This window comes from Lytechinus variegatus, chromosome 2 (assembly GCF_018143015.1).
Source record: "Lytechinus variegatus isolate NC3 chromosome 2, Lvar_3.0, whole genome shotgun sequence".
NCBI classification, from domain to species: Eukaryota; Metazoa; Echinodermata; class Echinoidea; order Temnopleuroida; family Toxopneustidae; genus Lytechinus; species Lytechinus variegatus.
Genome location: NC_054741.1, coordinates 53,342,916 through 53,366,494, shown reverse-complemented (window position 1 = coordinate 53,366,494; position 23,579 = coordinate 53,342,916). Strand labels below are relative to the sequence as shown.

General features: G+C 35.4%; 1 protein-coding gene across 4 annotated transcripts; it reads left to right on the top strand.

The window, feature by feature from the left end:
* The first annotated feature begins 2,678 nt into the window (after nucleotides 1-2,678).
* LOC121408360 (putative defense protein 3) lies at nucleotides 2,679-23,212 on the top strand. 4 transcript variants are annotated; one of them, XM_041599805.1, is made up of 6 exons: nucleotides 2,750-3,392; nucleotides 5,986-6,229; nucleotides 7,136-7,197; nucleotides 7,944-8,069; nucleotides 11,514-11,630; nucleotides 12,264-12,480. In XM_041599805.1, exons 1-6 carry the CDS (start codon nucleotides 3,173-3,175, stop codon nucleotides 12,401-12,403), a joined length of 909 nt encoding a protein of 302 aa, XP_041455739.1. In that variant the 5' UTR covers nucleotides 2,750-3,172; the 3' UTR covers nucleotides 12,404-12,480. The 4 variants fall into 4 exon arrangements, with proteins under 4 accessions (XP_041455740.1, XP_041455739.1, XP_041455741.1 ...); XM_041599807.1 differs by lacking the exons at nucleotides 2,750-3,392; nucleotides 5,986-6,229; nucleotides 7,136-7,197; ... (1 more) ...; nucleotides 11,514-11,630; nucleotides 12,264-12,480 and adding exons at nucleotides 15,272-15,758; nucleotides 16,406-16,601; nucleotides 20,113-20,356; nucleotides 21,532-21,593; nucleotides 22,009-23,212; XM_041599806.1 differs by lacking the exons at nucleotides 5,986-6,229; nucleotides 7,136-7,197; nucleotides 7,944-8,069; nucleotides 11,514-11,630; nucleotides 12,264-12,480 and adding exons at nucleotides 20,113-20,356; nucleotides 21,532-21,593; nucleotides 22,009-23,212 and having other exon boundaries at nucleotides 2,679-3,392.
* The last annotated feature ends 367 nt before the right edge of the window (nucleotides 23,213-23,579 follow it).

Sequence of the window (23,579 nt, the reverse complement as noted above, 5' to 3'; positions counted from 1 at the left end):
GTACGGACAGGAAATGTTTTATATCAAGACCTTAAAAAGGGCAATCACTTTAATTATAGTCATGAAAAAGAATCGAATTACAGTACATGAAATAATAATAACTCGAATTTCGAGAAAATATATTTGGTGTACAGTATATTGATTTGAAAACGGGATGTTTAGTACAACAGGGTTATATATCTCGTTAAACAGTCTATGCCACACCAGGAACAATAAAAACATAGGCCCTGAGCAAATAATGTTTCATAAAGTTATGAAAAATGCCTCTTATGTAATATAACATAATTATGATATAATATGACATTTATAGTGAACATGATTTCTTTTTTCCCCACTACGTTTCTCTTCCTTTCTCCCCCTTTTTCTCCTCTTCCCCGTTTTTTTTTGCCAGCCGAAGGGGGGAGGGGGAACGTGCCCCCCATGTCCCCCCCCCCGTAGTTACGCCACTGGGTGATATGTTTTATCCTAAAAGTCCATAATCTGTCACTATGTAACCATGATTATGAATATTCATATCTCTTTCATTAAGTGGATCGCTCAAACAAATGTTAATATTTCTAAAAGTGGGTTTCAGGAACTACCATGACTACTGTCAGGTACTATTTATTTGCAAATAATGATTCAAATATAGGTAATAAATTTGTTTGAATGCTAAAGTTTGTTTATGAATGTCACTCCGTTACCTTGGAGCTGCCCTAATCGCCTTTTCGTCTAAATCCCAAATAAATATTTCCAGTCTGTTACAAGAATTGACCAAGTGGTGTTAGACTAATTAGATATTAGACCAAATAGAAATTAGACCAAATGAAAATTAGACGGAATGATAAATAGGTAAAATGACAATTATACCAAAGGTACACTGGTTGTAGACGATATGGAATTAGACCATGTATAGGCTAGGGCTATACGGCCAGTAGTCAAATCGGGTTTAGACCAACTGGCAATTTACTTTCGGGGAGGCTAATGATAGAGAACAGCAGCAGGGCCCATGGAAAATTATGTTTTTATCCACATGGTCTAACAACAGTTGGACTAATTTTCAGTTTGTCTAATAACACATGAGGTTAACCCATTGGTCTACTTATAATTTGGGCTAATTTGCAATTGGTCTAACATATACTTGGTCTAATGACCAATACGTCTAATAGCCAAATGGTCTAATTGCATTTTCAACTCTACATGATCTATATTATGCTTGTTTGTTTGTTAAGTGTTAAGTGAAATTTGGCGGCAATTTGTGGTGTCCCTCCTCCACAAATTGTCGCCTGCATACATGAGGCGACAATTTGAGCAGGGGTGACAATATGTGGTGTCAAATTTTGCACAAATAGTCGCGGGGCGACAATTTGTGGTGCAACCGTCACTCCCTACAATCTTTTACCGATATGCGTGCATATGTGGATAAAAGCAAGTGGTATGTTTTTAGGTTGTTAAGGGGAGGGAAAGGGGGGCGTGAAGGAGGGAAGATAAAACGGGGAATATTATGAGGACTCTGCTATATTTTCCTTTTAATTTGAGTAAGAACTGTGTTATTTCGGAAATGACATTCATGAATGCCTTGAATGGAAGGGGAAAAACAGGTAGATTTGAATTTCAATTTCTATTGATTAATGCTAAGTAATTTTGTTTATTTAGCTTGTAATAACTTCATTATTATTTCTGTGTATGCTGGTGGAAAAGGTTCATGTATGGTTTGACACATATGGTAATATTTTTCATGTTTTGAAGAGGAAGAAATAAAATATCATTTAACATTTTAAGAAAAAGGTATATGTGAGAAAGAGAGAGCGAGAGGGGATTTCGTATATAATTATCTTGCTTGAGAGGGCACTTTGCCCAAAAACTATCTCCGTCAATAATAACGGTCGACCATGAGCACTTATTGGATAGAGTTAATCGAGAATTTGAAACGTACTACAGAAATTCAAGTCTAAAAAACAAGTGGAATGCCTCTGGCCGTCTCACCTGCATCACGCGATTCAACATAGCAGCAGTGCTGACATTGAAAACTACTATAACTCGCACAAGATGTTCAGTGATACTTGGTTACTCTTATTTCCATGTTTTATGAACTAGACCAATACACTTTAAAGAGATAGGATGGTAATTCAACAGATACCCCATTATGGCCATAGTTCATTGACCTTGGTCATGTGACATAAAATGCGCACAGGATGTTCAGTGATACTTGATTACTCTTATGTGCAAGTTTTATGAATTAGACCAACATACTTTTAAAGTTATGATGGTAATTCAACAAATACCCCCGATTCGGCTAAAGTTCATTGACTCTAAATTACCTTTGACCTTGATCATGTGACCTGAAACTTGCACAGGATGTTCAGTGATACTTGATTACTATTATGTCCAATTTTCATGAATCAGATCCAAAAACTTTTAAAGTTTTGATTGTAATTCAACAGATACCCCCAATCGGCCAAAGTTCACTGACCCTAAATGACCTTTGACCTAGGTCATGTGACATGAAACTCTAATAGGATGTTCAGTAATACTTGATTAACCTTATGGCCAAGTTTCATGAACTAGGTCCATATACTTTCTAAGTTATGATGTCATTTCAAAAACTTAACCTCAGGTTAAGATTTGATGTTGACGCCGCCGCCGTTGGAAAAGCGGCGCCTATAGTCTCACTCTGCTATGCAGGTGAGACAAAAACAGTCGACATTTTGCTTTTGAGGTGAATAATCGACTGTTGTGTACGATCACTTTTTTACTGTAGACAGTGATAAGGTAGGCCTATGGCATACTTGTCAGTGAATACAGTGATATTGTGTCATAATGATCAATGCACAGAATAAGAATCACAAAGGTCCCGACAAAGGTACAAACAAAACAGTGAGTTCTGCACCATGCACGTACAGTACATCTCTACAGATCAAGGCTTTGAACAGTCATGCATGACTTTGTGAAAAACCATGGAAGTATACTTCATAACACGAGTCACGCGGAAACTATCTCAACCACAATGCTGCGAGTTGTTTGTATTTTATTTGTGTGCAGTGGAATCTTCAACAAAGACTTTTTGGTGATAATCGCAGGGGTTATTCCCGATTTTGTAGAGAACATATCAGACGTTAACTGGGATTAACGAGAAAGGCCTAAGAAAATAATTTGATTGTTTACGCAATTGGAGGATAGGAAGAAGGGGGAAATGGCGGGAAGCTCGAAACCTTTTAACTTGCTTGTCATTTCGAAAATTGTTGTCATGATCGTGTGTCTTGTTCACAACAGCAAAGCCTACCCAGGTGGAGCTCCAATACAAACCTGCAGTCATATGACTCCACAGCATTCTTCAAGTCCCCAGACATCGAATAGTCCATATACCATGTCAATAAGTCATGCAGCCTATACGCCAGGACAGCAGATTACCGGTAAGCACCCCTCTTTCTCTCTTTTGTCACTCTAAAATAAAAAAAATAAACCTCAGACACAATCCTGCTTTTATCATTGATAGTTTACTTACCATACCTAGTTCAATCTTGGAAAAGAAATACCATGATCGGGTGGGAAAATTTCATACCAGTAATAGCAATAAGGTCGGGTGCATATAATTATAGTATACGTTGATGGTTATATATAACCATTTCTGGATACAAAGCAGCTTGGTTCTCGAAATAAAGAAAGATAATGGTTTTGCATGGCTCGATGAGTACAAAAGTATAGGCAGAGAGGGATGTTCTACGAGTTGTTGTGACAAACATATAGTTATGAGATGAGGTTTTGTGACAGTGATATATATTTGGAGCTGCACAGGCCATTGGTCGTGTCATCATCCTGATTATGCCAACAGATATCACGTATGAGGTAACAGCTGTGTCCCATAACACAAAGGTTACGCTTGATTTTACATTCTGGTCAATGCAATCAATCTTAAAGATATTACTCTACGATGATTGCTAAGCTCTGTGTTACGGGCTTCCGGGGAGCGTTTCATGAAAGGACGTGTCGGACGTTTTATCCGACAAGTCCCATTTTATCCGACAGTTACTATAGTAACAGTGCCTCTCAGCCAATCAGAATCAAGGAAAGATGTCAGATCTGACAACTTGTCGGACAAAAATGTTGATGAAACGGTCCCCCGGTGCTCGTCTTGCATATAATAGAGTTGCGATTGATCTGAATACGTGTAATTATGAGATATGACACTGCATAAACCCCGTGTTGATTTATCATCAGCCTGGAATCATTATGTCCACACCAGAGAAGTATTGAAACAACACCAGTTTGTAATCAAACCGATGCTGTTTTTAATACTAACTGGTGTTGTATAAACACCTATCTGGTATTAGACCAAACGAAACTTGTATTGTTTAACACTTCTCTGGTGTGGACATATATAGATTCCGGGCTGGTGTTAAATCAACACCAGAGTTTTTGCAGTGTATCAATATCAATTTGAGTTTGGTTTGAATCTGTAGCAACACTTTGTAGTACGAGCCCAGGAAACAATACAATCATTTACCACTAGCCAATTAAACATCCACACGAAAGATAGAGATAAAGGATAATTATTATTTGTCTTATTAAACTAGTCCAAATTTTGAAGTCTCATTTCATAGCAAATGATTATTCAAATTTTGGTTTAAAAAGAGTGGAAATATAGTGTCATAGTCAACGACTGGGCACTATGTTTTATCTTAATGTTCACATGGCTAGAAGCGAACAATCGTATTATGACATTGCATATATTTGTTTCCGTTATGTTAGCTGCATGAGGAATACAACCGGATACAGTCCAAAACGATAAAGGCAGGGATCTCATTCCAAAACTAGGTTTAAGTGCAGGTTTTCACGATCCATCAATACTGCACTTTTGTGAACTTTATTCTATGTTTTCTTTTCTGCAATTTTAACACTCTTTTTCTTGCCATTGTGAAATATCTACATATTATTAAAAAAATAACACAAACAGCAAGACTAAGAATATTAAAGGTATTGTTTAACTTTGTGAGCAGCCGATTTAAGAAATAATCAAACCAAGATGAATCATGTGTACAAGTGCATGTATTAGAACTAATAAACCCTGAAAACAACCATTGTTGAGAATGAAAAGCTAAAACTACAAGGCAAAACCCGATTTTGTAAATAAGCGTCTTATTGACGCCTAAATAGTACACATAACTGTATGGGATAAAATTAAGATGGTGCTTCCGGTCGCTTTATATTTCAATTTTTAAAGCACTAAATAATGATTTTGGAATGCATTTTTTTCAGGGCTTCATTTTTGTAACATATCACAGACACAGGTGGCAAGTGTGACCTTCTCGCTCAGATTTTTTAAAAGTCAAACCAATGTTAACCAATCCCTTTAAGTTATTCCTTATCTAAATAAAACTGCACTGATGATAATGTTCAATTTGTTAAACGCATGATTCATTGGTGTGATGTTCGAATAGATGGGTAAGAATAAAGCCAATATATCAATTGCTCTGAATGGAATAATCCATCCGCATCTGAGTGAATATTTATGTAATATATCAATTCTTTTCCCACAAAGTAAATTTACAATGAATCAATCATTGAATGAATAAAACTAAACCAACAACTTGTGGCGTTTTTTTTTTAATGTGCGCGAGTGAGCAAGCGCATTCAAACACCTCCTTTTTTACTGGTCTGTATTTTTAATAATACATTAGTAACTGTGTAAACCTTACAGTTCAAAACCTCTTGTTCTTAATGCGATAATGAAGTGCATGGTATTGTCATAAAAATGATTGTCACAGGAAAGATGTATTGCCATGTTGACCCGGCATGTTGAGAAATAAATACAATCCACGTAAAGCGAGAAAATGAAAAAAAAAATCATTGGGTCTACAATATCCCCAAATCCAATCTTTTTTATTTAATGTTGTCAGTATTGTTCTCCACTTGCATTTCGTTCTCTACTTGCATTTTTACTCGCTGTTCGGTCTCTTCTCTCTGCCCCCCCCCCCCCCCCCCCCCCCCCTCTCTCTCTCTCTTTAGTCACAATTTCGAAGGACAGCGCTTCTGCAGCTTTGAAGGGTATTCTGATCCAAGCTCGTCGAGAAACTTCAAGCGATGGAGACCAAATCATTGGTACATGGTCGCATGGGGACGCCACTAATTTTAAATATCTGGCCTGCGAAGGTGCTAATTCGGCCATAACTCATGCTAATAATAACGACAAAGCAGCTACTATTGAATTCAATTGGACACCTCCTGAAACTAACGGAGCTGTCTATTTCACGTAAAGTATCAAATCTGTTTCGCTTTTTCCCGTTCTTTTTTTTTGTCACTATAAGCACCAGATAAGGGACATTATGTCTAGATGTTACCGTCGCACCGTTGCAACGGTGCGACGGTAACAACGCGTTGTGGACTCAGGAGTTCCCTGGATATGTACTTCATATCGATCTCAACAATTAGCTAAGATCGTCTCTGAGATTTTGGAAGTTTTTTTTTTTTGAAAAAATATGATATACTTCATTGTTAAATGAATTGGCAATGATGAATGCCAAAGTCACGTCAAGGATAATCCAACCTTTATCTTCAAAAATCCACACTGGGTGATTTCAAGTTCAGTGTTTACCTATTGGTGTTGGTGTTAGGTCAATTTTTACACGAGTATAACACCAAACATAAAATGAAGGTGGTCCTGAAAAGTCACTCACTACTCTTTGAGATGTCAATAATGTGATCTGGATCAGTTTTACAAACTCAGAATAGATTTTGGAGCTAGGGGAAGCAATCCAAAGTCCAACACCAATGCCAAACACCGAACAAGAAATCACCCACTAGCCTTGATGTGTTACTTACTAGACCTACCCGATGACATGCTTCAACGGCAAATCATATTTGTATGAATTGATAAATATAGGTCGCTAGTATTGACAGAGAAACATAACCTACCACTGTATATTGTAAAAATAAAAGTGAGGTTTGGTCATTAGATTCTATAAATTGAAAAAAAATATGTGGCAATATGAAATTATAGTTCATGAATATATGAAACTTACCTTTGGTTGGTAGAGGTCATTACTTATCTGTCGAATCTCCCATGGACGTGAGAACTGTTATCCAACAACATGATAGGCTCACATCCCGACGTGTACATCTTTATATTGAGATGACCAGCATAGTCTTTTTTTTTCAGGGCAACATTTGTCCAGTTGAGAAGCGTCTTTTGGGTGGCAGAGAGAACAAACAGTATAGAACGTAAGTAACATGTAAATAAAAAAATCATAGAAAATTCTCAATCTAAGACACAAAAGACATGTTACTGTCGAATGTTTAAGTGTTTGATAGGGTCGTTGTATTTTCTTTCAACTGGTGTATCTCACAAAGTGAGTTCCCTTCCTCAAACGTTAAAGCTGAAATATGATGTATGGATAAAACATGACGATCACACACCATGCTCATGCACCAATTTAATATGTATGTATACAAAAATATATTGATATTTCATTTAATTATACCTGAAATGTGTATTTGCTATTTAGTAAATTGATTGAAAGATAACTCCAACATAATATGTTGTAACAACTAAGTATTCCAACTCATACATTCACACATATTATGTGTGAATGTATGAGTTGGAATACTTAGTTGTTAGTCAGATTGTTAGTGTCTGATATAAGAATATATACATTTTTATCAAAGTGAGGTTTTAAATGGTATCAAATATGTAATATTCTCTTGGGCAGTGCATGTTTCCTATTTCATATGAGGTGATATGTTCACAGACTGCATCTCACGTAGAAGATTGATAATATGACAAAAAACGTTATTGCACCATCATTATTCAATACCATTATCATGATTAATTTAAAGTATGGACTCATTTATCCTTGTGCAATATGTAAGTAAATGATATAAAATCATGTAATGTAAGATCATTTGGACTCTGATGAAAAATATTATTGATTTTATCATTATTCAAATTTTATGTTTATTTTCAAAAGGTGATCCAGCATCTGACCCTTGTAACCCTAATCCCTGTCTTTCCGGTGGGGATTGCAATCAAAATGGAAACATGTTCACCTGTAATTGTCCAGAACTCACTACTGGATCAACATGTGAAATGACATGTAAGTAATATGTCCCCCGCCACCCCTTCTACAGAGCTCTTTATTTTCAAAAAGCATAATTACACTTAATAAACATTTACATTTTTCAGACAAACAGTAAATAAACATGTTATATACATATTTCCTAATACATAGACATATAGTCAAACTGACTTATTACACAATAAATTGACACAGCCAAAACAAATTTGGCAAGATAAATGAGAGATCTGATACTTATATCAAAGAAATAAACATTGGTACGAAACCATTTCTTTCTGATCTTATTTGTTCTGAAATTTGTTTCATATGTATATTTTTCCATTTCATAATAAAGTTTTAAAGCGGACATAATTGTAGTAAATGAAGGTAACTCTGTTCTCAATGTGGCTAAATATATCTCTTTTCTTAAGATCACCGTGATACAGTTAGGAACATTATAATTTGTACCACAAAATCCAAACAATTTGTTTTCATTCGTTAATACGATCACCTTCTCGAGCATTTTGAAATATCCATGATTCTATTCTTGACCATATTACTTTAAAATAAGTACAAAGGCAAAATATATGCATATTTGTTTCATTATCAATGTAAAAAGTACATTTCATATTTGCCACTATACCAAATTTCAACAGAGAATCTTTCATATACAATATTTTGAAACCACCTTATTTTAATATCCATTGTTGCCTGGAAAGGAATCAAACAAAAAACAACCCCAAAGGTCAGCTCGAAAACCTAACAAACCTTACCAGCTGACAAGAGCCTTACATTTTTCTACTTCAAAGTGAAGGTTGTGTGTTTGATTTTAAGAAAACATTGAACATATGAAAAGTAAACCTGTTTTCAGACTCGTTTAAAAATCGTCTTATCCTTGAAATCTTCAGAGATTTAGCATGTATGAAAAATCTATAATTTTAACCCCGTCTTTATCATACAGTTGACACATTTGAACGATTTATATCTTTCATTATTGCCTGACTTGGTTCTGGAAGTGACAGCAATAAATAATTTAATGTCGGTACCAACAAAGATTTTACTACAGTAATTCTTCCCAGAACGGTTAAGCTCTTTTAGACCATGAAACAAATTGACGTTTTATCTCTTTATTTTTTCAGTATAGTTATGATCGACCATTTTTACTAGATTAACAGAAAAATCTATACCCAAGTACCTAGAATAGACCTCTGATACCCAATTTAATTTATGCTCAGGAAGAAGTTGCTTTTTAAGTAATAGGTTAGTTGTGTTTTTGTGGTTGGTGAGTTCCTTTCTGTTACTTCTGCCTGTAAAGGTCATCGTTGAACCATAAAAACTGTCTTCTGATGATTAAACAAAAATAAATTTTTATCATCACAATATACGTCATGGGGAGCTTGAAATTTCAAATATACGCTAAGTACTCATGAAACACAATCTTAGCAGAACGTTTTCATGGTTTTGAATTAAACATTAGGCCTACGTCATTGGTGTCATGAAATTTGACGCGACGCCCATTCTTCGATAATATTTATAATAAGTCAATCTAAAAACACATTATATATCATTCTGAACCCTGAAACCACATCTTAACTAGCGCCCTAACTCTATTATGTACGGATTTCGTAGTGACCACTCAACAGAACTAGCTCTTGTTGAATTAAAAATACCGTAATTGACTTCTTTGAGCACGACTCATTTGCAATAGGGATATTTATTGACTTGTCAAAAGCGTTTGACACTATGAATCATAAAATACTTATATCATAACTAGATAACTATGGTATTCGTGGAACTGCCCTCGACCTTTCTTCTAGTTACCTCTCAAATCGTAATCATTTATAACTCCGTTCAGTCTGAACTTAGGACAATTGAATGTGGAGTACCACAAGGGTCATTACTTGGCCCACTTTTGTTTATTTTATTTTTTAATGACATTTATCGTTCGTCAAATCTCCTTTGCTTTTTTATGTATGCCGACGATACCAATATTGTTTATTCTGATAAAAAATCTTTATCACTTATGTGAAACTGTAAATACTGAACTAACAAATGTTTGTAAATGGTTTTGTGCGAACAAGCTTACCATTAACTATAAGAAATGCAACCACATTATATTCCGTAACTCCACAAGGCGTATTGATCTTAATCATGTAGTGGTGAAGCTTAACAATCAAATAATTCCCAGAGTTGAAAATACTAGGTTTCTTGGCGTTATCAATGATAGTAATTTAACATGGATACATCACATAAATGAAATTGAGAACAAAGTTGCAAAAAATATTGGAATAATATATCGTCTAAGTTTTTACTTGCCTAAAACTATATTACGTACATTGTATTGCTCTTTAATCCTGCCATATTTTTATTGCTGTAATTTAGTCTGGGCTAACAAATATCAAACCCATCTTAAAAAAATATGTTCCCTTCAAAATAAAATTTACGTATTATTTCTCCAGACGTCAATATACCACCAGCAAATACCACGAATTTGTTTCTTCCCTAAAATTGTTGAAATTAGAAGACATCAACAAACTTCAACAATGTCATTTTCTTTACAGATGTTTAAATTCTCAAATTCCACAAAAATTTCGCGCTTCATTTACACATGTTTCCAACACACATCATTTTGCTACCCGATCAAATATTCATTCCCAAACATAGAAAAATAATCTTCCAACACAACATTCGTTATACTGGCCCCAAAATATGGAAAGAAATTCCGGATTACATAAAAAAAAAATCTTTGTCGACAACCAGCTTTAAGTATAAAATGAAAAAAATTGCTTCTGTCGTTATACATATAAATATTTCCGATCTTACGTCTCCTTTTGACTTCAAACATAACATGAACCATGGACAAATTGTTGTCGTTTTATACTTTGCCCCCACTGATATTTTGTTGAGCATTCTATTTTATTTAGTAATTCATGCCCACCTCCCCGCTCACGTCTCCCTCTCTTGTTCCCTTTCCTTTTCTTTTCTCTGCCCTTTCCTTTGTATTGTATTGTATTTTTGTCGTCAGGCGTATCCCGCCACAAGCCTAAGCTTTTAGGGTATATGCCTTCTTCCTTACACCCAATATGTACTTACTTATATTTTTTTATAACAAATTGATTTATGTATGAATTTATGTTTATGAAAAATGTACTGAAATGGAAGAAAAAAATTTATTTAAAATTTTATTTGAAATTTTCAAGGAAAGTCTAGAACGACTTTTGCAAGAGCTTTTTTCCATTGTCTCATTAAAATAGAAAGAGAATAGGTTGCCTCTAAAAATATATTTTAAAAATGAAAATAACTGTAAAAAGAAGAGGACTGCATTATATATTTAGCCCGAGTTGACATAATTCCAGAAATTGAGGTCGATTTGATTTTTTTTTCCTCATGAAAGCTTAAGGAATATTTTTTATTTCAAGATTAATTTGCATGTTCCCCTGTTTTATCCCCTTAATGTTAACATTAATTTTCTGTCCGTGCCAGTAAACCCCTGTGATTCGAATCCGTGTCTTAATGGAGGAAACTGTACGAACTCTGCGGATAATGCAACTTACATGTGTAACTGTCCTTTCAATTATACTGGAGCTACGTGCCAACCAGGTAAAGTGATGCCTCCCTATAAACCCTTTTCCCATACCAGCACAAAGTCAGTTTGCCAGGGGACGTTCCCTGAAGCTAATATAAAGAGTTACAGTTGACTTTACAAAATTTGTTAAAGTGCCAATTAAAATTCTCCGTTATTTTCAATTTCATTGAACTAAATTTAAATTATTATCCACCTATTTTTTCACTATTCATTTTTACCACAATTGGAAGTGTTCAGGCTTCTTATTTTATATTTCGTGATCGACAGTTTTATCATAATGAACCTCCTAGTTACCTTTCTTTGTAGATGGGGGTATTACGAATAGTTGTACTTGTAGTGTGCATAATATTAATTTTGTTTGAGGTGTTATGATATACCTTCAATGTTACGTTCGATATATGTTCACGTTTATTCTTTGTTCATTGTTGACTAAACAGCAAAATTGATATTCTTTTAACACCTCCACTGAAAAGAAATTGGGGTTGCATAATTTATCTGTCTGTGTTTAATTGTATCTACGTTCATTTTTAGAGTAAGTGATGCATGTATATTACCTACATTGAATAACTCTACATAATAATAAACATTTATTTCCTATTGAGTGTTATGGAGGAAAATGTTTCATATATTTTTCACTTTTATTTTAGATCTGCCATCCACGACAGAATCAATAAGTGGGACCGTGTTATTAACAGACAGATCATCAACGACAGGGAAAGGCAGGCAATTGCTATGCAGTCTGCATCTGATGATGACCGCAGTTATGGTTTTAATCACATTCTTGTAATCAAATTAATGAATATCAATAATATACTAGAAAGAAAGAAGTAAAAGAAAAAGAAATATAGGTAGAAATAAAGATAGAAAGATAAAAGAAAAGAGGAAGATATATATAAATGTTAAGATAAACATGTTGTAGAAACACGGATTTGAGGAGAGGAGAACAAATGATTGTGTAATGCACAATAAAAGATACATGAATTATGAGTAAAACATATAATTACAATTTTTTCGATATTAAAAACAATATAAGATTGATATAAAAATGTTTTATATAACAAAAGAAAAATAATGACTTCAGATACACTTCATAAAAGAGAGGATCACTGCTATAAACTGTATCAGTATCAAGATGAGGTTTACGTAAGAATTCATTCATCGTATTACTTCCCCCTGGTTTTGTATACCAAAATACTTATTGAGATAAAAAGGAAATCATGAGAAATAAACGGAACAATTCAAATTGACTGAAATTTGTTCTTTCTTACAAATAGTACGAGCTAAAATAGATATAAACTGATTCGATTTGGTTTCCGCTTTACTGAACTCTCTGATGGTCAGTGTAACGTATTGGATAGTAATTTATGTTCTTGGATTATTTTACTTTCACATTGATTTATATCATTGACCTTCAGAAGAAGGGTTATTGCAAGTCAGAATTTACTTCAACTGATTTTATTAATGAGTGGTAAAATACCTTGTCAAGGATTTATGTGAGAATTACACGGCAGACACTGAAATAGAGAATCGTTGCTCAGCTTAAAGCAATTGCCAAGTAGTTATAAAATTTTATTTTGATTTAGTTGTTTGTATGAAGCAGTCCATGCTAAAGGTAAGCTTATGTTTCAATCTAAATGACGATAAATTCATTGAATTTTCATTATTGAATATGATAGTGAATATGAATTGATTCAAAAGGCATATGTGTATCTTTGTTTCTGCTAAAAAATTTAATTGCAAGATTTTCAGTAATGAATGTTAAATAGCCTAAATTCATTGTTATTTTACTCTATTATTAGGGAATTATTTTATTGATTTCATATTAATGAACTGTATCTTTTTCGGTTTTTAGAGGTGGTAAATAAATGAATTTGGGTTTGAATTTGAATTTATTGATCTTTGGTGTTCGTGATGACCTATATTTTTGCCATTGTGTTAAAATAGATATGACAAAATTTCATGGTAAAAGTCAGCACATTTTATTTTTATGTGCATTTTGCCATTGTAATAAGGAAAACGTTAATATGGATGTCTACAGTTATAACAGTGCATGTTGTTTTCGGATTATTTTATTTTTACTTGATTTTTCAACTCTGGGTTGATAAATTATTGTAAATGATATATTTTATTAAATGCAGAAATAATATAACATCAAGTAAATAATGCGATTACATGTTTTACAAAAATCTTGAATCTCTTGAATCTTTTCGCTTGAACGGATGGATGGATGATTGATGGATGGGTGGATGGATGGGTGTCTCTCATCAACAATTTCACCCCCAAAAGGTGAACCAGACCAAGAAAGCAAACTCCGATTTTGATGCCGTTCTGCAAGTATAGTGCAGATGAAAACCATGCAAAGACGTGACGATGGAATATGTGCATTTTAATGACCTCATTTGCAGATTTTATTCTGATTAGCTCATAAGAACAAAGGTGAACTATTCAAACCCTTTTCATAGTCCGATTTCGATGCCGCTTGGCATGTGGGTACACTGCAAAAAACGCCAGTGTTAATTTAACACCGGCCTGGTATTTATATCGGAACACGCCAGGGAAGTGTTGAAACAACACCAGTTTAAAATCAAACCGATACTGTTTTAACATTAATTGGTGTTGCTTTAAGGTCTATCCGGTGTTAGCATAACGCCAAACCGGTTTTGTTTCAACACTTCTCTGGTGTGTTTCTATATAGATCCAGGCTGGTGTGAAATAAACACTGCCGTGTATGCAGTGTAGTGCTTGAGGCGTACAATTAGTGTTACCCAGAGGCGTCGATCCTGGGGGGGGGGGCAGGGGGGCGATCGCCCCACCAATAGAAATATTTGGGGGCAAACATCATTTTGCCCCCCAATAATTCCGAATGTGGCCAAAAAAAAAAACAAGATTGTAATGTTCAGCAAGCGAGAATGAGATACACAACTCGTTCTTTATTTAAAATCGTGCTCAAAATGCCTGCTTTTCTGCTTGGAATATAAAAAATTTTCAGCTCGCGCTTCGCGCTCGCATCATTTCTGTAGCAAAAACTCATACTTCTCATGATTAAATAGGAGAATGCAAATGTCCCATTTTCACTTTAAAGCCTCAAAAGAACTCCTGCTTCGATTTGCATTCATCATTTCTTGGATATATATCTTGTTCTCTATCGAAAACGTCCATTAAACTGTCATTTTTTCCAGATCGAAAAATCTAAATTTTCAGCTCGCGCTTCGCGCTCGCATCTATTCTTCTTTTAGATACCAATCTTAATCATTGGTACCAAAAATGCTTAGAATATCAAGCTTTCAGGTTAGAATATAAAGAAATTTTAGCTCACTCTCGGCACTCGTACTATCTGTGTAATGAGATATGTATCCTCATGAGTTACTACAAACAGTTCTAAACAGGCACGCTTGTTTTCTGCCAGTATACTAAAAAAAAAATCAGCTCGCGCTTCGCGCTCGCATTAATTTGTTGGTGAGATACGACCTGTCTGTGTCTCATGAGTCATATATATTTGTGTGTGTGTGAGAGAGAGAGAGAGAGGGTGCGTGGGTATGTGCTTGTGTATATGTGGGTGTCTTGTACGATCCAGCGCCTTTGGAACGTTAATGATTTTGCCCCCCCCCCCATCTGAAAAATGGATCGACCCCCTGGTATTACCCATGCAAACTGATTACGGAATATGTCTATGTTAATGACCTCATATGCATATTTCTTCTGCATTTCTGGCAAGAAGTCTGAAATGTGAGTGCTAAGCAGTGGTTCATATTCTCAAGACACTCCTGGAAACCAGTAGGTGTAGCTTGGTCGAAGGAAGGTCGGAGTAACTTTGGCCAGAAAGGCACTACTATGACCTTACCTCCGACCATTCCCCAGACCAAAACAACCTTTGTCTTGGTCGTGATAAGAGAAATTCCGGTTGAAGTCGGTTTTGTCTCGTTTTTCATTAAGGCCAGCACTTAAAATTAATAATTTCATTATGATATCCTAAATCGATATTGATCCATCAAAACAATAGGTAATGCAAACACATGCTATTGAAGGTTAACATAATCACCCGTTATCATAGATATAAAAGTAGACCAATCGGTTAATCCGAATTCAGATGACTGGGAATCAGACTCAATAACGTTGATCAGAGTTCGTTTTCATTTTCTCAGGTGAGTAATTTGACAGAGAATTGATCCATTTCATTAAAATTGATGTTATAGCAAATTTACAATAAAGTTTTTAAGCTACTGAAATCATTCGACTAGAATGGCTGATATCAAAGTTGTTATAGAAATTCTGCATTTGCTATTTCAACAACTCGATATGACCCAGGTTTTAATTTGGGTACTAAAGAAATGGCCATATGAATTCAGATGACTGGGATTCAGACTCAATAACGTTGATCACAGTTCGTTTTCATTTTCTCAGGTGAGTAATTTGACAGAGAATTGATCCATTTCATTATAATTGATGTTATAGCAAATTTACAATAAAGTTTTTAAGCTACTGAAATCATTCGACTAGAATGGCTGATATCAAAGTTGTTATAGAATTCTGCATTTGCTATTTCAACAATTCGATATGACCCAGATTTTAATTTGGGTACTAAAGAAATGGCCATATTTTGTGCAATAGAACTGATTGTAATTCAGCATTTCGGCTGCTTTTTTCAGTATTTTTTTTTAAATATACAATGCAATAATATTGATAATAATAGATATAATAATTATAATGATAACAATAATAACATAATAATAATAAAAATAATCATAGAATAATAGCATAATTCTGATAATGATCGCATTCCAATTCAAAGCCCAACATGAAGATTGCAAGGACAGTAGCCTTCGTCTTCTTGGTTGCCATAGAGACCAGCGGATATCCATCTGGCGCTCCTGTTTCAAGATGTGACACCATGGTGCCTGGTCACTCCGTGTTGCCACAGACCGAGGATAGTCCTTATTCCATTACGATATCAAGTGATAAGTACCCACCTGGAGGGACCTTATCTGGTGGGTCACAATTTTCAAGCTTTTTTATGGATGGGGTATTTGTGGGGGGGGGGGAGATCACGACCTCGTTCGTCAACATTGCTCCACTGACATTCACCCACCCCCCCCCTCTCTCTCTCTCTCTTTCTCTCTCGCCCCCTTTCTCTGTCTACACAGCAAAAACTGTAGTGTTAACCGGTGCAAGAGGACCACACCAGTTATTTTACACCGGTGTTAAATTGGTGGTGTTAGTTTTACACCTATAGGTGTTATTACAACACCTATGGTTGTTACATTTACACTCTTGTGTTATGTTCAATCTCTAGGGTGTTAATTTAACACATCAAGGTGTGGTCCTCTATTAACACAATTGGTGTCAGTTTTAACACCACAGTTTTTACAGTGTATCTGTTACCCACTTTTCCCCATCTTCTTTGTTACAGCCAAATGTCTGTTTTACTTCACAATGATTAAGCTGCTCGGTTAGATTTATGACCATTACAATGTAGAAGCATAATCAAATGTATATGATTTTAAAGGCGCTGTCACACCTTGGCGTTTTAGACAGCGTATGCCCGACGTATGAGGAATTTGGCGAATACGCTGGCGTACGTCGAATACGTTACGGGTAAGTTTTGCATACGTTAAGAGTACGCTAAAACACGCAGGTATACGTCGTCATACGGCGAGGTCGTCGAAAAATTTTGTGCAAGCACAAAATTTTTCGACGTATGCCAGCGTATGGCTCATACGTCCCGCATACGCGGGCCACAAGTTGTAGGCAAGTTACGCGATCGTTGATACACGTTGACACACGTTACTCGTAAGTTACTCATAAGTCGATGTACGTCGAGATAATGTCCAGTGTAAACTTACTTCTAACCTATGAGTAACGTGCTTTGAACGTATGTGTAACTTAACTCCAACGTATATTGACGTATGAAGACGTGCTCCGGACGACCACAAAACTTACTGAATGTGTTTATAACTTACAGCTACCGTATAATGGCGTATTGACAACGTTTATCATGTTTATAGGAATTGGTATATAAAGGTGGGGTTCACAGGAGTTTTCTTCGGCATGGCGGTGGTGTTGATAGGTGATATATCGTGCGGTTATGATTTGAATAGTCGAGCGGCAGCCTTTTTATAGGCTACGACACGTGTTCGTCAGCAATACGCTGCCGCGCGCTATGCGTAAGTTAGGCTATCGTAGGGCATAAGTTGTGTACGCCAGCAATACGCTAAGCATTCGTTGGAATACGTTACTTATAAGTTAACGAAGCGTTCGATATAAGTTACTAATACGTTATGTATACGTCCAACTCGTTATGAATACGCTAAGTATACGCCCAGAGTTGAAAAAAAATCAAAGTTCAGCGTATGCCGACGTTTTAGAGAAATGTTGATACGTCGGGCATACGCTGTCTAAAACGCCAAGGTGTGACACCACCTTAACATTGATGATTTCTTCAATATCATTGTTGTGCAATGAATTTACTGGCTTATCATTATCCTCTTTCAAGAATGTACTTTCTTCATGATTTTTTTTTAATCTCTTTACAATCATGTTTCTTACATGTATTTGTTCGACTTTTATGTTCATATCTGTGTTACCCTTGCATCTTGTTCGCTAAAAAATGGTTATCATGGTTATCCTTTATTGGTTTCTTATTAATTAATTTTCAATTAATATTTGATTATTTTTTTATTAATAATTGATTAATTTGTATATATGAGTTGTGTGATATTCATCAATAAAAAGGTCATTTATGAAAGTAACCAGTAAAAAAAAAAATGTGCCTATATTGTTCAAAATATCCATATGAAAGAAACATTGAAAATTTATGTGAGGATCTGACATCAGTTGTAAACTGCATAACCAAAACAATTCTGTTCCTTGAAAATGTTCGGCACATAAGGTGCGTCTTCACCAGCTCGAGCTTGAAGAATAGCGCGCTATTCCTGATCCGATCCAGTGAATTAGCCCGATCAGAGAATAGCGAGCTAATTTTGCAATGAAGACGGAAATAGCGCGCTATTCTGATCGAAAAATAAACCACCAAAATCTTGGACTTATTTTCAGAATAGCGAGCTAATTCGCAAAATAGCGCGCTATTCTTTTCGCGTCTTCACCAGCTCGAGCTCAAATTTCGGGTTTATCGATACCACCATGCACTGCAACAATCAATTTCCGCTCTTACAAACAACAAAACACACGTGTACGTGTACGCACACGTTCTGTGTACGTACGCCACAGAGATACGATCTTACGCAGACGGTCCGAATGTTGGCGCGGTAAAATTTTAAAACCGCGCGCTTGTTCCTTTGAAGCGCGCATGCTCCAGTTTCGGGCTTAAACTCGAGCTCGAGCTGGTGAAGACGGGATCGCACACTCCCACTGACTTCGGGCTTATTTCTCTGATCCCACATTAGCGTGCTATTCTTCAAGCTCGAGCTGATGAAGACCCACCTATTGTGATTTTTTCAGGGGTTTCTGCATTTTTTTAATATTGTAAAGTCAAAATAAATTTACAATACATAAACATAATCGTAGTATGACATTAAAGTACATTGCAATGTGATAAATTTACAACAGAGTAATAACAAAATTTATGCATAAATACAATGTATGCATGAGACGAAGTAAAACAAATATGCAGTGGCAAACTATATACGCAAAATAAATGCTTGAGTAATAGCAGCCATAAGGGAAAAGGGCTACATGGAAACCAATTATATTGCTTATAAGTCTAGAAGAAAAATCTGTCTTTACAAATCATCAGTAAAGGATAAAGAGGAGAGATTGTATGTGCGTGTGTGTGCAAGTGGGTGAAAGTGCAGGTGTGATATTTAAGAATATTTGGATAAAAGATAATGTTTTAATGACGCTTTGAAAGAAAAGATAGTGAGTTTGATATTATTGGGCAAATCTTTCCAAATATTTGGGCAGTGATGTCTGACCGTTTTCTGCGCTAATTTTCGGGTTTGTTTATAAGTAAATGTTTGATGAGTGATGTGTAGGATATGAAAGAGTGTTGCTATTGTATTATCTTAATGAAAGAGTGTAGATTTGGTTGAGAATTTGTACATAAAAATCGCAGTTTGGAAAGTATGAATGTCATGAATTTTTAATATTTCATTGATAGAAAAATATGATCAGTATGTGCTAAAAAAAATGCGAGTTTGAAAAAAATGCTGAGGGCCTGCTTTTGATTCTATTTTCGTTTTATTGCTATTCCCCCACCCCCCCCCCCCCCACACACACACACGCGCGCGCGCGCACACAATATATTGCAATATGTTATATGCGAGAAAATAAAAGATTTGTACAACATAAATAGTGATCTTTCGGAAAGACAATATTTCAGTTTAAATAATATGCCAATACCTCTGGTAACTTGCTAACATAACGAGTTGCTAATCATAAAGGTAAGCATACATTGTTGGGAATCATGGACTCTAAATTCTCATAGTCCCTAAGATATTCGGATGGTGATTTTTATTCTTCAAACTTAATTTATTGTTACAGTCACTGTCACTGACACATCGACTGTTTCGTCGGGATTCAAAGGAATTCTGATGCAGATGCGTAGAAAGGACAGCGATGGTGTCGTCGGTACATGGACAGTGGAGAATACTGCTAATTTCAGGACCATATCATGTAACGGGAACCCTGACGCCGTTACACATGCAAATGGGAATGATAAAGGGGCCACCAACACGTTCACGTGGACAGCACCACAAGATTCAAATCCTGGCGACGTTTATGTTGTGTAAGTTCAAATCAGGAAACTCACGAAGGTGGAAGAAAGAACAATGGCAGGGGCGGATCCAGGATTTTCCAAAATTAAGTAGGGGCAATTTTGCAGAGGAAAAATTTTCGTAGCCGAAAAAAATTGACAAAGCAAAAACCAGACTAAACAAATTGAATAGAAAGATGAATAGGCCTCCAAAAGGGAATGTAAATGATGCAAGTAAGTGGGAACAACATGTGAATAAAGCTGTTTGACCAAACTATATCCTTTTCAAACTGAAGTCACCTCTGTTTCATTTCTAATCGTGGTTGAAAAATAGTGTAGAACTGATGATGTGAAAACAGTTTGCTTTAAAATGCTAATCTTTGAGTGTTTGATCTAATCATAATAAGCGTTTACACTACATAAGGGCATGGTGGCTCAGCGGTAGAGCGTCCACGTCATGAACGGGAGGTCGTGGGTTCGATCCTCGGCCGAGTCAGACCAAAGACTTATAAAAATGGGACCTTCTTCCTTCTTGCTAGGCGCTCAGCATTTAGGTTGGAGAAGGGTAATAATAACATGTTGTGTTATGCAGGGCCCGCTGGTAGAGCAGTTTCCTAACTGAAGTGGCTATACCCTGGGTAAATAAAACGTTATTATTATTTATTTATAAGGGTGTACGCTGAAAACACATTTTTCAGTCATTAAATCTCACACTGTAAGCCATGATTGCTTGGTTATTGCCAAAATTTCTTACTATACATTTGTAATATACATTTTGATCACCTCAATGTTTATTTTTGAATCCTTTAGTAGTTAATTTCAAATAGTCAGAAAATAGTGGGTATAGGACGGGCGTAAAAGCCCGGGTTTAGTGTAGATCATTAAGATGGCCAAAAACAATGAACACTCGCTTAGTTTTTACATAGACCGCAAATTTTGAGTCGTTGACAAATTATGACTGTCTACACGTGCATTTGCAGAAAACAGTAATAGATAGTGATAACTGATATAAGTGACAGCTTTATCAATGAAATATTGATATGGATATTGCCGTACATCAAATTTCATTTATCCTTGCATTATTTTTCAATTTTCTTGAATTTGTGGGCGGGTGGTTAATTAATGTCATGCAAGCGACAAAAATATAATTTTACATATTCATGCGTTTGTAAAAGAATTATTTGGAGAATGTACTTGTTCTATTTTAGGGCGACCTTTGTGAAAGATTTCTCAACGTTCTGGGTCGAGCAGACCTCTTCTTATATCGGAGGTAAGACATTCCGTGTCATATATCCTATAAGTATAACATTCATTCATTCCTCTTCTTACATCGTAGCCCATCGTAGGTGGGACATTCAGGGCCACGATTATGTCAAACTAATCTCTATTTGATCGTAGTTAAGACGTTATGAGTCAAGCTAATCTCTTCTTATACATACTATGTCGTAGGTGAGACATTGTAGCTCAATGAGATATCTAATGATATATAAACCAATGACCTACTCTATTTCCGTAACAGTAGAAAGGTTTTTTTGCTCTATATTACCATACATACACTTATAAAGCTCTTTTCATGATTTCTTGTCATAAGTTTTTAGTTGTTTTTTCAGTCAGTATTTTTTTCACAAATCAAACTAAATAGTCCGATCATCATGATTTTCCCATATATTTCATTTCATTTCCAGCTAATTAATCCTCGAATACAAAGAGTAGCCTACAGAAGACACACTCGAGGCAATTCAAGATTATTGGACTCAATTGTGTTTTTACAGAATTTTACTTAAGTTCTGATAATCATGTTAATATTAATATCAACTTACTTCAGAGATGTATTGATATAATATATTATTTTCCTTTTTCTCAATTACTTTCGTTTTCTCAATTTGATGATATTGAATTGAATTGGCTTATTGAAAATTAAACAGGCAGCTCACAGGCTCAAAATGTTTAATTGACAAAAGCTTGAAAGAAATTGTAAAAGTATACAAAGGTAAGACACATATAATGGGTTAACTTAACATTAAAAAAATGCCCACTGCGACTGATAAAATAACATAATTCATTAGTTTTCTATTATTTTTTATATCAAAATACACAAACAAATGGTCGATAAGATGAAAAAATAAAGGAAAATAAATGGTTTGTTAAGGTCAATAAGCCAAATGTGATTGAATTAGATAAAAACATGTCATGGTTGTATAGATTCTATAGAGCACATTACTATGAGTAAATTAAAAACATTGATTTAGATTAGAAATAGGTTAAAATAATGTCAAAAGAAACGGCAAATTCAATGTAAAATGCAACAAGAGTATGTGAAAAGCAACAAGGAAATTTGATGAAGAAACAGTTGATACCGTAGAGATATTACACATTATTCGACAGATAAGCTAGATTGATTGAACTGTTATACTTAAGTTATTTAATGATTAAAAAAAATCTCTGTAGAATGTCCTGTCATTTGGGTTTTACCCCCCCCCCCCCCCGATCTAAATTTCCCAGAGTATAATAGCGCTTCTACAGAGATACGCATCTTGTTCTCGAGATCTCCAAAAAACATACTGAAAATCACTGGCTGATCCAATGGACGGAGGGGCACAGTCGACCCGTGCCCCCGCACCCCCCCCCCCTTCCTTCAGAGCGAAGACCTTTTTTCCTCGGGAAATTCTGTCCTCCCCTTTTGAAAAATCCTGGAACCCTGCTTTATAAAATGTTCCATTTTGGGGCCAGAATATTAACTCTCACAGGACTTTTTTTCACTGTTTACTATATTCATTCCACGGTTTACTATACATGTATTCATTCAAATGAACTTATTGGATAGATTTGATCTTTAAAAATATATTGTAAGTGCATCTTTTCATGGGAATAAAGTTGAATACTTAACTACATACACAGAGCATCATTGTCTTCATATGTACTCTTAAAAGGTTTTGCAAAAAAAGACCCAATTTTTAAACATCACTGGGCAACATACTATCCACGCAGCTATTCGTTAAAATCTTTCCAAATTGGGTAAAAAAACAACTAATTATTGGATGATAGTTGCCCAGAATATGTATATTTTTTACCAACATACATTTCCTAATACAGTGGACAGTATGTTGCCCAACATTAAGTGTATACGATTTTATCTGGATAAGAGCTGTCAACGTGCAATCGGTTCTTATAATACTGTGGAATGATGACACGTGCACTTATCAATGATTTTTGACGCTTGTTTAAAGAGGCGACCTATTTCAATATGGAACAAAAG

What these genes read in the sequence shown, in the direction of transcription:
- LOC121408360 (XM_041599805.1), top strand. Translation starts at nt 3,173, where the DNA reads ATGGCGGGAAGCTCGAAACCTTTTAACTTGCTTGTCATTTCGAAAATT. An exon ending in GCCAGGACAGCAGATTACCG is followed by an intron (nt 3,393 to 5,985) that starts GTAAGCACCCCT and finishes CTCTCTCTTTAG; the next exon opens with TCACAATTTCGAAGGACAGC. An exon ending in AACGGAGCTGTCTATTTCAC is followed by an intron (nt 6,230 to 7,135) that starts GTAAAGTATCAA and finishes TTTTTTTTTCAG; the next exon opens with GGCAACATTTGTCCAGTTGA.